The following is a 15,247-nucleotide window of genomic DNA, read 5'->3' as shown; positions in this document are numbered from 1 at the left end:
GTCTGGCCAAGCCCAGAACCCTCTCCAGGGCTCCCATCTTGTGAGAGCAAAGCCAGAATCCTCCAGTGGCCTCATCCCATCCCATCCTGTCCCTTCCCTTGGCTTCCCACCCCCGGCCACTGACACTCCCCTCCCGCAATTCTCAGCTCCAGCCACACCAGCCTCAGGGAAGCCTGCCCCAGCCCCCTCATCTAAGCTCCCCCAGCCCCCACTGGCTTGTTTCCCCCTCTTTTCTTCATGCTGTCGCCCCCCACCCCAGAAGGGCTCTGGGGGGGGGGGGTCCCGCAGCCTCTGGGTGGGGGCGGGCGCTCACCGAAGGGTAGGTGTAGCCGTCCGGGCTGCAGCAGATGCGGACCTCGTCCTCCGTGGTCTTCTGGTACACGGGGTTGTCGAAGTTGATGCTGTTGATGCTCCGCAGGCGCCAGTTCTTCCAGAGGAGGAAGGTCCCGAAGCACAGGAGGGTGAGCAGGACTGCGGGGGGAGGGGCCCGGTCAGGGGGCGCCCCGGAGCGCGCCCAGCTCCCCGCACCCTCACCCAGGGACACCGCCCGCAGACTCTGGGCCTTCTGACATATAGAGGGGTTTTTTGGGTCCAAATTCGAAGCCATACTTGTCCACTAGGGAAAAAACCTCCCTGTGTGCGTAACAAATCTCTAACTCGAGGCCCACTGCGACGGCCTCGGCCCGGAAATGCCCCACGGTGGTTGATGTTCCCAGGTTTCCTCTGAGTCACCGCACGGGGGGCCTCCCCTCTTCCAGAAATGGGACTGCATTCGATCCCCGGGAGCCAAAACTCCTTTCTTCCGTCCAGATGCTCTTTGCCTCATTTCTAGCGGGCCCCGTGGTGGCGTGCCAGACCAGGGACCAGCCAAGGGCTCAGCCAGCCCAGGTTTGTAAAAAATCCTGGCCTGGGTGGTTCAGTCAGTTAAACGTCTGCCTTGGGCTCAGGTCATGATCCTGGGACTCCCTAAGTTGGGCTCCCTGCTCCGTGGGGAGTCTGCTTCTCCCTCTGCTCCTTCTCTCTCTTGCTCTCTCGCAAATAAATAAAATCTTATAAATAAATTAAGAAAAAAGTTCTGGCCAAGGCCCAGAGGGTGGGAGAGACTCCGGCTCCGCTGGGAGGACAGGGGGTGGGTGCCGCCCCCATCAGCCCGCCCGGGGGTGAGGGTCCCACTGCCATGTCAGTCCCCTCCCAGCCAGACGACACGCGGGTCCCCGCTGGGGAAGGGACACCTCGAGAGGGTTTGCTCAGAAAAGGAATAAAGGATGTGACTAAAAGAGGGGTGACTGACAGGGGTGAGGCGGGGCAATGCGGGGTACAACTCCCTGAACTCCCCCTGCAGGAGAACCGTTCAGCAGGTGTCCCTCGGGCGGCGGGGGCCTTCCCTGCAGCTCCCTCGGGGCCTGGCCCCGCTGATGCGTCAGCTCTGAGCAGGTGGGGGGCTTCGTCCTTGGCCAGGGGCCGCCCCGAGAGCTGGGAGAAAAGGTGGGCTGGCCCAGGCGGTCACAGGGTAGGAGGCCAGGCCGGGGTGGGCCTGGCCGGTGGGCTTACCGATTGGGAGGATTATGTACAGTGCCCCCACGCTCCTGGGCTTCTCCTCATCTCCTCTGCTGGCCGCGTCACCCAGGGCTGCATGGGACAAAGGACAAAGCAAGGCTCAGCTCCACCATGAGGGCCCGGGAAACACAGCAGGCGTCTGACAACCGACACACACAGGGGAACGCCTGACGCTTCCTGGTGTCCTTAAAGGTTCAAGGGAGGGGCGCCTGGGTGGTGTAGTTGGTTAAGCATCCGACACCTGATTTTGGCTCAGGTCCTGATCTCGGGGTCCTGAGATCAAGCCCCGGGTTAGGCTGTGCAGGGAGTCTGGTTGGGTTTCTCTCCCTCTCCCTTTGCCCTGCTTGTGCTCACTCTCTCTCTCTCAAATAAATCTTAAAAAAAGTTTGAAGGAACTTGGAGCCTCTCCTGGGTTTGAGAGGCATCACGCTGGGCCTTACTCATTAGCAGGCCGGGTTATGGGACTCGGAGCAGATTTAAGAGTGTTCCTTAGCCCAGTGTTCCGCGGCACCGGGGAAGAGGCCCCGGTCTTTGAGTCAAAAGCCTGCAGGTGCACCCCAGCCGCTGGTGAGGTCACGGGCAGGCCTGTCCGCCCTGCTGGTGCATTTGATGGAAATGAGGCAGGTCTGGGTGGGACAGGAGCCTCCTGACTCCGTAACATTCAGCGACTCCAGGGCCTAACATGGACTGCACCCAAGTGTCACAGTCCTGTGGCAGCTGTCCCCAGGTCAGAAAACTGGGGGGACCCTGTCACAGCAGCACACATGTTCACATTAGCCCTGGGAGGGCCCCACGCAATCCACCTGCGACACATGCACACAGGTGAGCAGTGACTGACATCATCGGTTATACTCCAGCCCACCTGGGCTTGAATTCTGCCTGGTGGGTGTGTGTGTGTGTGTGTGTGTGTGTTTGTGTGTAGGGAGATTATACTGACTTTTCCTACATTTGCACATATTTAGGGAAACTTAAAAATAATTTAAGGCGGCAGCAGCAAGGTCCTTGAGAAGTTTTTCCCTTACAAGGGCTCTTTTGCCCAAAGCGAGAAGCCCTGGGTGGGCCCATCTGGAAAATAGCTTTTTTGAGCAATGCCCACACCCAAACCCAGCAAACGGGTTTCCTGGCCTCCCTCAGCCACAGAAGTTCCTGCTTTGCCTTGTTTATGGTTGGACATAGGTCTCACCTACTCTGAGGGGGCGGGAAAAAAATGCCTGAAAGCCGCTGATATGCCCCCCCGCTTTTTTTTTTTTGGCTAGAAAAATCTATGAGCGCCGCTTTTCTGGCCACTCAAATTCCAGGGCAGGCGCCCTCTGGTGGGCAAAGAGATGAATGGCGGGTCTTCCTTGAGCACTGAGAGTCAGGCATTAGCCGCAAGCACAAACTTAAAGCCTGCCCCGCCCCACCTCCTTGTCAAAAAAACTTAGTAACTGAGTAATCGTTTAATGTGTTATTTTTTAAGAAATAAAAATGAAGGCCAATACCCCAGAATAAAGCGTCAGATTTTTAGAAAGACAGGCTCCGACTCTATACTTGCTGGACCCTGCCTCACCGGGACCCTGGCTCTGATCAAACTATTTACAAGACCAGTGTTAGGCCCACGGCCCATAGTTTGGTGGTTTGATTTTTGAAAAAATAATGCAGTGAAATACGATTTAAGTCCTGGGTTTTTGGTGTCCCCTCCGATGCTGCCCTGAGCGGCGTCTCACCCGCCTCACCCCAGCCCTGGCCCTGCTGGGCAGACACCTGAAAGCAGGTCATGGAACGGGCCTTGGTAACATTTCAGGCTCCCAGGCCTCTGCTTGGGGAGGACTCTGGAATAAGCCTCCCCGCACTCCAGCCCTTCACATGCCTGGGGCCACGTAATCCCCACCACGAGGAGGTGGCCGGGCACGGTTATTAGTCCCATTTCATAGGCAGGGAAATGGAGGCTTCTGAGATGCACAGGCCATGTCAGAAAGAGTGCCGGTGCCAAGACTACACCTGCTCGATCCCTTCCCCAAGATTCTCTTGGCCTCTGAAAGGGCCTGTCTAGATGCTCGAGCTATAAACCAGGGCCCAGGATAGCCCCTGCTTTTACCGTGGTGGGACATCGTCACCATCGCAGCCGTGGTGAACTCAGGGGTGGCCACGGACTGCGGGCTGGCTGTGTGCTTTGGCTCCACGGTTGTGGAGCGGACTGTCGGCCTGACCGTGACCGTGGAGGTGCCCTGAGTGGTCGCTCCAGGCTCAGTCCCTGAAAGAAGAAACATTTCCTGAGTGTCCTGCTGCTCGTGACAATGGTAAGTAGCATATGCCACTGGCCACATTGGTGTTATTTCTTTAACTGAAAACAGGGGCACCGGGGTGGCTCAATCGGTTAAGTGTCTGCCTTGGGCCCAGGTCGTGATCCTGCAGGATCAAATCCTGCATCAAGCTCTCTGCTCAGTGGGGAGTCTGCTCCTCCCGCTCCTTTTGCCCCTCCCCCTACTAATAAATAAAATCTTTTAAAAAATGACTGAAAACAATTGAAACACATGAACATCTATGTTATTATCTGTTGTAGTTCAAAAGGGAGATTCCCAATGACAGATACATTAGCCCCAAACCGAGACTTTCGCTAAGGATGAGAAAGACTGAAAAAGGGGTCATCTCCGCACTCGATGCCCGTATCTAAAATCAGTCACCTCCCAAGGGGGCCGGGAGAAAGTGAACCAGACATCAAAGGTGAACAGCGTCTGTCTAAATGCCTGGCACAGAGCTCGTGTGTCCCGCATGACAAAGGCAAACTATGGTGACCCCCCACAATGGCCTCCTGGCACCTCAGTCTCCCATGTGACAGATAAGCAAAGAGAAGAACAGGAAGGGCAAGTTGCAGGACTAAGTCACAAGGGTGACAGGCTGCACGCCCAGGCAGGCTGGTGTCCCCACCTGTGAGGCAGCTCCTCATGTCCTTGGCCAGCTGCATGCCATCAGGGCAGGCACAGGTGAACTTGGGCGAGTGGGGGTTGATCTGCGGGGCCGGGAGGCACAGGTATTGGCAGCCACCGTTGCGAAGGGCGGTCCTCTCACACCAGTTCACCCCTGATGGGGAAGACCCAGGGAGTTAGGGGAAGAAGAGCAGAAAATTCTAGAAAATTCCAGAACACCAGCAGGGAGGTGGAGGAGGCAGGCAGTCACCCCATCTTTACCTTTTGGCTGTGTGAGGTTGTGAAAAAGGACAATGTCCTCCGGGGACAACAGGTTTTCTGCCACCAAATTAATGTCTGAGCCTGTGAGGCGGTTGGCACTGAAAATGGCTTCATTGATGATGTCCGTCCAAAATATTCTATCCTGTATGGATGTTAAAGAGGACAACAGATCCCATTCATCAAGGGCACAGGATACCCAAATTTCTGGAAAGCAGTACTGGGTGGTATGAGCCTCATTTTTTCTTTATTAAAAAATTTTTAGGGGCGCCTGGGTGGCTCAGTGGATTGGGCCTCTGCCTTCAGCTTGGGTCATGATCTCAGGGTCCTGGGATTGAGCCCCGCATCGGGCTCTCTGCTCAGCAGGGAGCCTGCTCACCCCCCCACCCCGCCTGCCTCTCTGCCTGCTTGTGATCTCTGTCAAATAAATAAATAAAATCTTAAAAAAAAATTTTTTTTTAATTGTGTAAAATATACAGAACCTAAAATCAGCCAGTTTAATCCTTTTAAAATGTGTTCTGTAGCATTAGGTACATTCACGTTGGTATGCAACCATCACCACCATCCATGTCTAGAACCTTCCATCTCCCCAAACTGAGACTCTGTCCTTAGGAAACACTGACTTCCCACCCCAGTCCAGCCGTGACTCCCACCATCTACTTCCTGTATCTGCAGATGGGACTCCTGTAGGGACCTCACAGAAGTGGGATCAGAGAGTTTCTGTCCTCTTGTGTCTGGCTTAGTTCCCTCCAGGTCCCTCCATGTTGCAGTGCGTGTTAGAAGTTGCTCCCCATTTCCTGAATCACATTCCGCTGTACAGATACTTATTTTTTTAGCCCTTCCTCTCTGACGGACTCCCAGCTTGCTTCCATCTCTTGGAGACTGCGACTCATGCTGTTTGAACACGGGTGCACGAATATAACGTTTCCTTAGAGCAGTTTTCCCATTGTGGTTGGCCCCCTTTTCTCTCTCTAGGTCCCAGCAGTAACTGCCCCTCCAAGTGCAACAACCAGAAAGTTTCTAGAAAGTACCGTATGTCCCCTGGGCCCCAAGATGGCCTCCAAGCAAGAACCGCTCCTTTAAGACTCTTTGGGTGAGGAGGGCGCCCAGCTGGGTCAGTTGGGGGAATCTGAGACTCTAGATGTCAGAGTCGTGAGTCTGAGCCCCATGTTGGGGGTAAAGTTTGCTTAAAAAACAACAACAACAGGGGCGCCAGGGTGGCTCAGTGGGTTAAAGCCTCTGCCTTTGGCTCAGGTCATGATCCCGGGGTCCTGGGATCGAGCCCTGCATTGGGCTCTCTGCTCCGCAGGGAGCCTGCTTCCTCCACTCTCTCTGCCTAGTTGTGATTTCTCTCTGTCAAATAAATACAATGTTTAAAAAACAAAAAACAAACAACAACAACAACTGGGGCGCCTGGGTGGCTCAGTGGGTTAAGCCTCTGCCTTCGGCTCAGGTCATGATCTCAGGGTCCTGGGATCGAGCCCCGCATCGGGCTCTCTGCTCAGCGGGGAGCCTGTTTCCTCCTCTCTCTCTGCCTGCCGCTCTGCCTACTTGTGATCTCTCTCTCTGTCCAATAAAGAAATAAAATATTTTTTAAAAAACAAAAAAACCCCAAAACAACAACAACAACAACAAAAAACGAACAGACAGAAACACCTCTTTTAAGGAGAAGAAAATGGAAATAACTTCCATCTTCTAAGTTGGTCCTGGCTTGAATGAGCCAGTGTAAGCTGACCCGTTAGCACGAGCACTTAGGCCTCGTGCACGGGCTGCGCTCAGTACCCAGCACCTGGATGTGAATTCCCTCAGGTCCCAAAGCAGCAGCCCCTGGCTCCCAGCACCCACCTCGAAGATGGCCAAGGAGAAGGGGTGTGCCAGCTTTTTCTTATCCTCCAAAACAGTCTTCCGGTTCCCGCCGTTGACGTCAATGCTGGAGATGGAGTGTAACTTGGAGTCAACCCAGTAGAGGCGGCCTCCAGAAAGATCTAGAACCCACAGGTGGACAAGGAAGAGATCACATGCCGATGCCAGAGGGTCCTGGACCCATCAGAGATGTACCCCAAAAACCAGCCCCAAAACACACTTCCCTGTGTGAGCCCAAACCCCACGCAGGCGCAGTTTAACAGCAGGTTGTAAAACACTCAGGAAGCTACACATGCTTTCTCTGGGGCCTCCTGGCCACTCCCTCCCCTCCCCCAGATGGTGCCCGACCACAGGGACCCACGTCCCAAGGACCTACCCAGGGTGATGCCATTGGGCCACTGGATGTCTTCCGTCACGAGAGAGTACACGTCGACACCATTCAGACCCGCCTTCTTGATCTCAGCGGGGGTTCCCCAATCTGTCCAGTACATGAAACTGGTGGGAGAGCAGCAAGGAAGCAGGGGGTCAGCAGGGGAGGGGCCCATCTGGCCTGAACAGCAGCTCCCAGCCGAAGCAGCCAGGCCAGGAACTGTGGAAAACCACCCCCAACCACCCCGCCAAAGAGACCTCGCATTGGTTTCTTCGGCTACCCTTGTGCTTGCAGCCTGGTGAGACCTGGCAGGATTTTTAGAACCTTCGAGAACATTTTGATTCCACGTGTGGATGGGGGCTCTTCATGGGCACCCTCGACAGTGCTTTCTGGAGGCTTTTACACGTTTTTTTTTTTTTTAAAGATTTTATGTATTTATTAGAGAGAGAGAGAGCAAGCACAGGCAGAGTTGCAGGCAGAGGCAGAGGGTGAAGCAGGCTCCCTGCTGAGCAAGGAGCCCAATGTGGGACTCGATCCCAGGACGCTGGGATCATGACCTGAGCCGAAGGCAGCCGCTCAACCAACTGAGCCACTCAGGCGTCCCACATGTTTTGTTTTATAAGGGTTTTTTTTCCTTGTTTGTTTGCTTTAAAAAGGTTTCTTTGTAAAATATACCTAGAAGTTACCATCTTACTGTCACACAGCCATCACCACCATCCATCCCCAGAACGTTTCCGTCAGCCCAGCCTGGAATTCTGCCTCCACGAAACACCAAGTCCGCATTTGCCTCCTCTGACCCTGGCTCCCACCACTCCGCTCTGTCTCCACCAACAGGACTCCTCTAGGACCTCCCGCGAGTGCGGTCACAGAGCATCTGTCCTTCTGTGCCTGGCTGCCTGCATTTCACACAATGGCCTCAAGGCTCATCCGTGGTGTGGCGGGTGTCAGCATGTCCTTCCTGTGAAGGCTGAGTACAGTTCTGCTTTGTGGATGGACCACGTGTGGCTTATTCCGCAGCCTCGGAGGGACACTCGGCTGCTGGAAATGCGGGGCCTGCAAACACCGGCTCCCATCCCTGTGTTCACTGCTCGGTGTCTATACTTAGAAGTGGATCTCCAATGGCTTTTAAGGCCTCTGAAGAGAGGCTCAAGCCAACTCATAAGCAGCCACACACAAATACACTGAAAGACGCCCTCCCCACGGTGATGGGCAAAGATGGAAAACCTGCCGTTGACCGTGAGCGAGACGGGTGCTCGAGTGTGCTAACTAACAAAGCTCGGCTTTGTAATGCAGGTTTTCAATGGCAATTTGGTGCTCTATCCATGTACATGCCCTCGGACCAGCTTCTAGAATATAATCCAACTTCCAGAATGAGGGATCTAAGGTCACCAGTCCCGCAGGTGAACTGCAAGACCTCGTCTTCAAAGATATTCAAAGGTATTTGCAATGTCTTTGTGGGAGGCAGGAGGGAAAAAACTAAATTTCCATGTGCCGGGTACAAAGTAAATCACGGCTTATCTAGTCAACAGGGAATGAGCCCCACAGTCCAAATGCCAGAGCCAAGTGGAGAACAGAGTTCAAGAGGGCAATCCTATGCTACTACCAGGAGGGAGAAGAAACAACAGTAGAACACACACACATACACCCACACACCCCATGACTTGTATCTAAGGGGTTACTTCCGGGAGCCTCTCTCTTTTCTGGCAGCTGGGGGACTAAAATTTATTCAACTGAGTGTCTCTCTACCAAATGAGAATGTTTGCGGGCACCGAGGCCCACCTACAACGCGGGGACTGTCCCGGGTGAGTCATGCTTGTCTCAAAAGTTCCTTTTCAGGGCACCTGGGTGGCTCGGTTGGTTAAGCATCTGCCTTCAATTCAGGTCATACCCTCGGTTGAGGGATCACACAGCAGAGAGACTGCTTCTCCCTCTGCCTCTGCCTTTCCCCTCCTCTCATGCTCTCAATCTCTCTCTCAAATAAACAAAATATTAAAAAAATAAAATAAAATAAAGTTCCCATAACTTCTGGGGATTGCCACCATGATAGGCTGCCCATCCCGAGGTGCTCACCGTCCCTCCAGAATTGTGAAATTCCACGGGCAGATAGGCGTAACAGGTTTGGGACATGGGGCAGGGAGATACCTTCTGTCAGGGGACACAGGTCCTTGTGGGCCCTGGAACTGCTGAAGTCAGCCTTGGGCCCTGCAAACACTCTCCTGGGGGCCCCTCGGGGTGGTGGCAACCTTTCCTCCCTGTGGCACCCTCCCTGAAACTACCTTTGGATCTGAGTCTTTTTTTTACCTTTCTCCAATCCTTTCCTGGTACAGGGTACTCTGCCACAAAATACTAAATCAGAATTTAAATAAGTATTAATTTCCAGAACCAATTTAAACCCATATTCTCATTTCTGGTTTTGTTTGTTTGTTTTTCAGTAGACCCACACCCAGCACAGAGCCCAACACAAGGCTTTGAACTCATGACCTTGAGCTCAGGACCTGAGCGGAGATCAAGAATCAGACACTTAACGGACCGAGCCAGCCAGGCGCCTCTCTGATTTTGGGTTCTCATCCCCGAGTGCACTTTTCAGGGTCCACATCCATCTCAGCAGCAATCGAGAGGAACCAGGCTCTGGCTCCCAAAGGGCGTGTGGGGGAAGGTCCACCCTTCCAGGTCCTGCTCGTTCCTGACAGCAAGGGCCTCAGTGGCCAGGGACAGCCCCGCGCCCAGGGGGGACAGCCCCGCGCCCAGGGAGGCCAGTCTAGCTCAGGCACATGCCTTCCCCTAGGCTGAGTCCTAGCCACCCCTTGAACCCCGCCTCTGCTCTCCGTTCCCTCCGCACCCTGCAGCTGCGAGGATACCCACCCATGAGCGGGGTCCACCACGATGGCCCGCGGCTTGGAGCCTTTCTCCTTGAAGAGCGTCTTTCTCTTCACGCCCTTGGTGTCAGCCACGGAGACGGTGCCCAGGATGGAGTCTGTCCAGTATATGTTGCTGTGGACCCAGTCCACGGCCAGCCCGTCGGGGGCCTGGACGCCCTCACTGATGATGGTGTCATAGGCGGAAAAGCTGGGGGCTCTGTCGATCTGGGTGCTGGTGCAGAGGGGGGACAGCGTCAGTGCGAGGGCCCTATTTCACCCGGGGGTGGGGCTGGGGGAGGCTCCGAGGCTCACCTGTAGATCTTCCTCTGGGACAGGTCAGACCAGTAGACTCTGTTGCTGGCCACCTCTGTGTCCAGGGCCACGACGTTCTTCAGGTTCGGGATGAGGCTGGTGTATTCGCTGCGGTCCAGGGTCATCTTCCTCACTTCGTGGCGGTTGGTGAAGAAGAGGTAGGCGGTATTGCCTGGGGACGTGGGAAGGATGCTCAGGGGAGCAGAAGGGACCCCTGACTTCTGCTTGTCAACCTCCGGGGTCCGGCTGAGCCAGAGGAGACTCTCAGGATGGGCTGGGAAATGCCTCGTGGGCGGATGAGCTGTGTGGTTCTGGTACTCAGACGTCCTGGGCCTTGCAGAGACCGAAGGGACAGCCCCTCCCAGAGCCGGCCATCTCCTCTTGCGGGCTGACTGACCCTGGTGCTTCCCCGGCGGCCCCCTGGCTGCCATGCTCCCCCTCTTCTTGGGAACCGTAACAACCCATCTTCTTGATGGTGATCGTCTCCTACTGGGTTGGCCCTCCATACTTGTATGGTAATAAAACCTACATGAATAATAAAACCTGGGGATGCCTGGGTGGCTCAGTCAGTTAAGCCTCTGCCTTCAGCTCAGGTCATGATCCCAGGGTCCTGGGATCGAGTTCCACATCGGGTTCTCTGCTCAGCAGGGAGCCTGCTTTCCCCTCTCCTTCTATCTGCCTCTCTGCCTACTTGTGATCTCTTTCTCTCTGTCAAATAAATAAACAAAATCTTCTAAAAACAAATCAACAAACAAACATATAAGGAGACTGAAGCTCAGAGAGGGGAAGGGACGAGTCCAAGGTCACACCAGCTAGTCAGTGGCAGAGCTGGGATTCAAATCCAGGCCACCTGGACTCTGGGGGGCTGTGTTGTAACCATGACACCAATATTCACCGACAGGCTAACGGTGTGTACAACTGACCTCACTCAGAACAGCCCTTCCCACGATACCACTCATACTCCTGGGAAGGCGTCTGTGTAGACACCGGCCCAGACAGATGAGAGCAATAGTGAAACCTCAAACCCTGGGGGGTTCATGAACTCGTCCCTGGTTTTCCCCAGAACCAGGAAACACATGGGGGTGTGACAGAGGGCGGTCATGGAACCATCACAAAAGGGACGACAACAGGGGAGGAAGTCTTCAAGGCTCAAGCAGACCCTTGAGGAAACAGAAGGCAATCTAAAATATTTCTGCAAACTTGTCCCTCCTTGGGAGTCACACTGGAGGGCGGGAACAGGATGCAAAGCAAAGGGAGTTTATCCACTGGTCAGCTCCCCAAGGACGGCTGTGCCTCCAAACGCACGGGCTCTTTCTGCCTCAGGGTTTCTGAGAATCAGTGCCTGGCCACAGTGCTCATCTCAACTTTAGGTAGAAAAGAAACCCGGGGCACCTGGGTGGCTCAGTGGCTTAAGCCTCTGCCTTCGGCATTGGTCATGATCTCCGGGTCCTGGGATGGAGCCCCGCATCGGGCTCTCTGCTCAGCGGAGAGCCTGCTTCTCCCTCTCTTTCTGCCTGCCTCTCTGCCTACTTGTGATCTCTCTCTCTGTCCAATAAATACATAAAATCTTAAAGAAAAGAAAAGAAAAGAAACCCAACTTTTCCTGCGTTTGGTTTTCTCCGGAGTGACTGATTATACCTTGGGCTCTCTGAAGTCAATTTGCCTTTTGGGCACAGGCTCCTCTAAGTGAGTAAGAACAGCTGGCGGGGGGACGGGCCCTTCAGGCCTCGGCTTTTCCTGTCCTCTGAAGCCACTGGGGAGGCCGGGGGCTGCAAACTGGATCTCCTGCCATTAACCTGTGTCCACAGGAAAGCAGGACACGCCGGGGCAGGCTCCTGGCAAGTCCCCGACAGCGCTGCTCAACCAGCTGCCAGAGGTCTTGGGAGGACACAGTTGGCCCCAGCCCTCACCCAGGGGGCTTTGGAGCTGATGCAAAGTTCCTGTGAACAAACTCCCCAGGGCACCAGCTCTTGCACAGGCCCTGCCCCCGCAGGCCCCAACCCACACTCACCCACAGCCTTGCAGGCCTTGGTGTGCGGGTCCAGCTGGAAGCCCTTCTCACAGTCACACTTGTAGCTGCCCTCGAGGTTCACGCACAGCTGGCTGCACACATCGGGGTCCTGACACTCGTCGATATCTGCAAGTTGGGACACACAAAGGCATTTGTGGCTTCCTCTCCATGGGATGCTGATGGAGTGACGGAGTCATGCCTCCCGATGGCAAATGGGGATGGCCCAGGCCCTTTGGGGATGACCCCTAGAGCCATGGTCTTGGTGACAGCAGGTTCAGAAATAAAAACTCACAGACAGCCAAGCATTGTCTCCAACAATGACCTTGACCTCACCATTCACCCCAGGGGTGCAGCCCACAGGGAGAAGCTGCATCAGCCGTCAATGGAGATTACTTTCTTAATGATTAATCCCCAAAGCGAAGAACCCAGTGCCACCCAGGGCCAAGCCTACAGGGATGTCCCGGGCATCTGGCATTTCATTAAATCCTCCTAACAGGCCCATGAAGTCGGCACTGCTGTCATGCCCGCTGAACAGGTGGGGAAACTGAGGCACTGAGGGTTTGGCCACCCCATGAGGAGAAAAGGGAGGCCAGGAGCCCACCCTGCTGGGGAATCACCTTCGCATCTTCGCTGGTCCACCAGCTGGAAACCCTCAGGACACAAGCACTCGTAGCCCACCTTGAGGTCATTGCAGATGTGGGAACACCCGCCCTTGTCGTCCAGACATTCATTGGTCCCTGTGCCAGGTGTGGGGGGGGGGGCGAAGGGAAAGACTGGTCACACTGAGCTCGTCGGCACCCCTGCACCATCTCCTTACACTTATAATGATTGCCACAATGCCACAATGACTGGGGGACAAGGAAACTACCATGTCCCCCAGGAGGACTTAACACAACCCCCATCATTTGCAGCGCCAGGAGGGAACCCAGAGGACATTCCGCTGAGTCAAAGACATGGGCAGAGAAGGACAAATGTTGCAGGATTCACTCCTAGGACATCCCCAGTGGAGTCAATCAGAGACAGGAAGTAGATGGGCGGCTGGCCTGGGTGGGGGAGGGGATGGGGAGTCGGTGCTTCCTGAGGCAGAGGTTCAGTGTGGGAAGATGAGAAAGTTCTGGAGACGGATGGTGGGGATGGCTGCCCGACCATGTGAGTCTGCTTAATGCCACTAACTGGACGCTTAAAAATGGTTAAGATGGGGGCGCCTCAGTGGCTCAGTGGGTTACACCTCTACTTTTGACTCAGGTCATGATCTCAGGATCCTGGGATCGAGCCCCGCATCGGGCTCTCTGCTCGGCCAGGACCCTGTTCCCCCACCCCCGCCTGCCTCTCTGCCTCCTTGGGATCTCTCTCTCTCTGTCAAACAAATAATTTTTTTAAAATGGTTAAGATGGTAAATACTACCTTTTTTTTTTTTTTGTAAAACATATTTTCAAAATGTTGATTATAAAAACTAAAAAACCATGTTCCACACTTGCATGTACTAACTCCCCAAAACCATTCAGGTAGCTGAACTACAGCTGTGGAAACCGAGGCCTGGCCAGGCTCCAAGACCTGCCCCAGATCGCAGTGCTGGACCAGGCCCGGGGCACTCAGTGCTGGCACCCACGACCTGGCTCTCTTTACGGGGCTTTGGCCCATGCCAGCCTACCAATCTGTTCCTGCACGGCCCCAAAGCTAAGAATGCTTTTAATGTTTTTAAACAGTTGAAAAGAAACATTAGGATCAAAAGCAAAACAGGATTTTGTGCCCCATGAACGGTTCAGACATCGGTGTCCGTGATTAGGTTTGCTTGGAGCACGGCCACAGGCGTTCATGTGCGCATGTGCATTCGTACGCCGTCTTCCGCCTGTAACTCAGGTCCTGCTGACCAGCTGTGACAGACCGTACAGCTAGTCAAGTCCACAATATTTACATGGCCACCGGTTACGGAGCACTGTTGAAACTTGACAAGCATCGCAACAGCCAATCCCCAGCAGCCCTAGGATGTTGGGCCCTTACTGTCCCATCCTACAGATGTGAACACTGAGGTTTCTCCCCTAGGACCCCATGTCTGTATTGCTGCAGAGCTAAAGCACTCACAGGCAGGGGTGCACAGGAGACTTGCAGCCCCACAGCACAGCCACGTCTGGGTCCCAGCCCCAGCTCCCCTAAGACCTAGACAGCTGTCTGCACCTGGGGAGGTGGGGGATGCTCACCACACTCCTTGAGGGGCTCGTCCGACCAATCCCGACAGTCCCTGACCGAGTTGCACACTTTGTCCAGCGTGATGCATTCGCCGCTGTGGCACTTGAACTTGCTGGGCCCCTCGCACAGTGTCACTAAGAGCCAAAGAGGATGGTCAGGTACTTCCGAGACGTAAGAGGCCACTTCCTACTCTTCATTCATAGAACAGTTCATTTACACGAGATGACGTGTAACTGTGCTCATAATTAAGACGCAACAGCGCACTTAGTGTCATGGAGATAAACACTGAAGAATGGTAAAGGTGGTAAGTATTTTCTGTGAGGTGTCATTTACCACAATTGTCAAAAATTACATTATCATGGGGCGCCTGGGGGGCTCAATGGGTTGAGCCTCTGCCTTTGGCTCAGGTCATGATCTTGGGGTCCGGGGATCGAGTCCCGCATCGGGCTTTCTGCTTGGCAGGAGCCTGATTCCTCCTCTCTCTCTGCCTGCCTCTCTGCCTGCTTGTGGTCTCTCTTTGTCAAATCAATAAATAAAATATTTAAAAAAAAAATTACATTATCAGAATTTAACTTCGTGTTCAAAAAAGTTTGTTCTGGGAGCACCTGGGTGGCTCAGTCGGTTAAATGTCCAACTGGATTTCAGCTCAGATCAAGATCTCAGGATGGTGAGATCTAAGTCCTGCCGTGGGCTCTGCACTGGGCGTGAAGCCTGCTTAAGATTTCTCTATCTCCCTCTCCGCCCCCATACACTCTGTCTCTGAAAATAAATAAACAGGGGCACCTGGGTGGCTCATTTGATTAAGTGACTGCCATCGGCTCAGGTCATGATCCCGGGGTCCCAGGATTGAGTCCTGCATCGAGCTCCCTGCTCTGCAGGAGTCTGCTTCTCCCCCTGACCCCCACACCATGCTCTCTCATATAAA

The 15,247-nt window shown here is 54.3% G+C and overlaps 1 protein-coding gene across 1 annotated transcript in view; it reads right to left on the bottom strand.

The window, feature by feature from the left end:
* The window catches only part of LDLR (low density lipoprotein receptor), a 34,475-nt gene that overhangs the window by 1,951 nt on the left and 17,277 nt on the right, over positions 1-15,247 (bottom strand). Inside the window, exons 6-17 of the mRNA XM_045991045.1 lie at positions 14,334-14,456; positions 12,753-12,872; positions 12,136-12,261; positions 10,125-10,296; positions 9,817-10,044; positions 6,961-7,079; positions 6,567-6,706; positions 4,725-4,866; positions 4,465-4,617; positions 3,635-3,790; positions 1,552-1,629; positions 314-471 (exon numbers count right to left, since the gene is read on the bottom strand). Coding sequence (XP_045847001.1) covers positions 314-471; positions 1,552-1,629; positions 3,635-3,790; positions 4,465-4,617; positions 4,725-4,866; positions 6,567-6,706; positions 6,961-7,079; positions 9,817-10,044; positions 10,125-10,296; positions 12,136-12,261; positions 12,753-12,872; positions 14,334-14,456 — 1,715 coding nt within the window. The remainder of the gene's footprint in view (positions 1-313; positions 472-1,551; positions 1,630-3,634; positions 3,791-4,464; positions 4,618-4,724; positions 4,867-6,566; positions 6,707-6,960; positions 7,080-9,816; positions 10,045-10,124; positions 10,297-12,135; positions 12,262-12,752; positions 12,873-14,333; positions 14,457-15,247) is intronic.

This window comes from Meles meles, chromosome 20, assembly GCF_922984935.1.
Source record: "Meles meles chromosome 20, mMelMel3.1 paternal haplotype, whole genome shotgun sequence".
NCBI classification, from domain to species: Eukaryota; Metazoa; Chordata; class Mammalia; order Carnivora; family Mustelidae; genus Meles; species Meles meles.
This window is presented reverse-complemented; position numbering and strand designations above follow the sequence as displayed.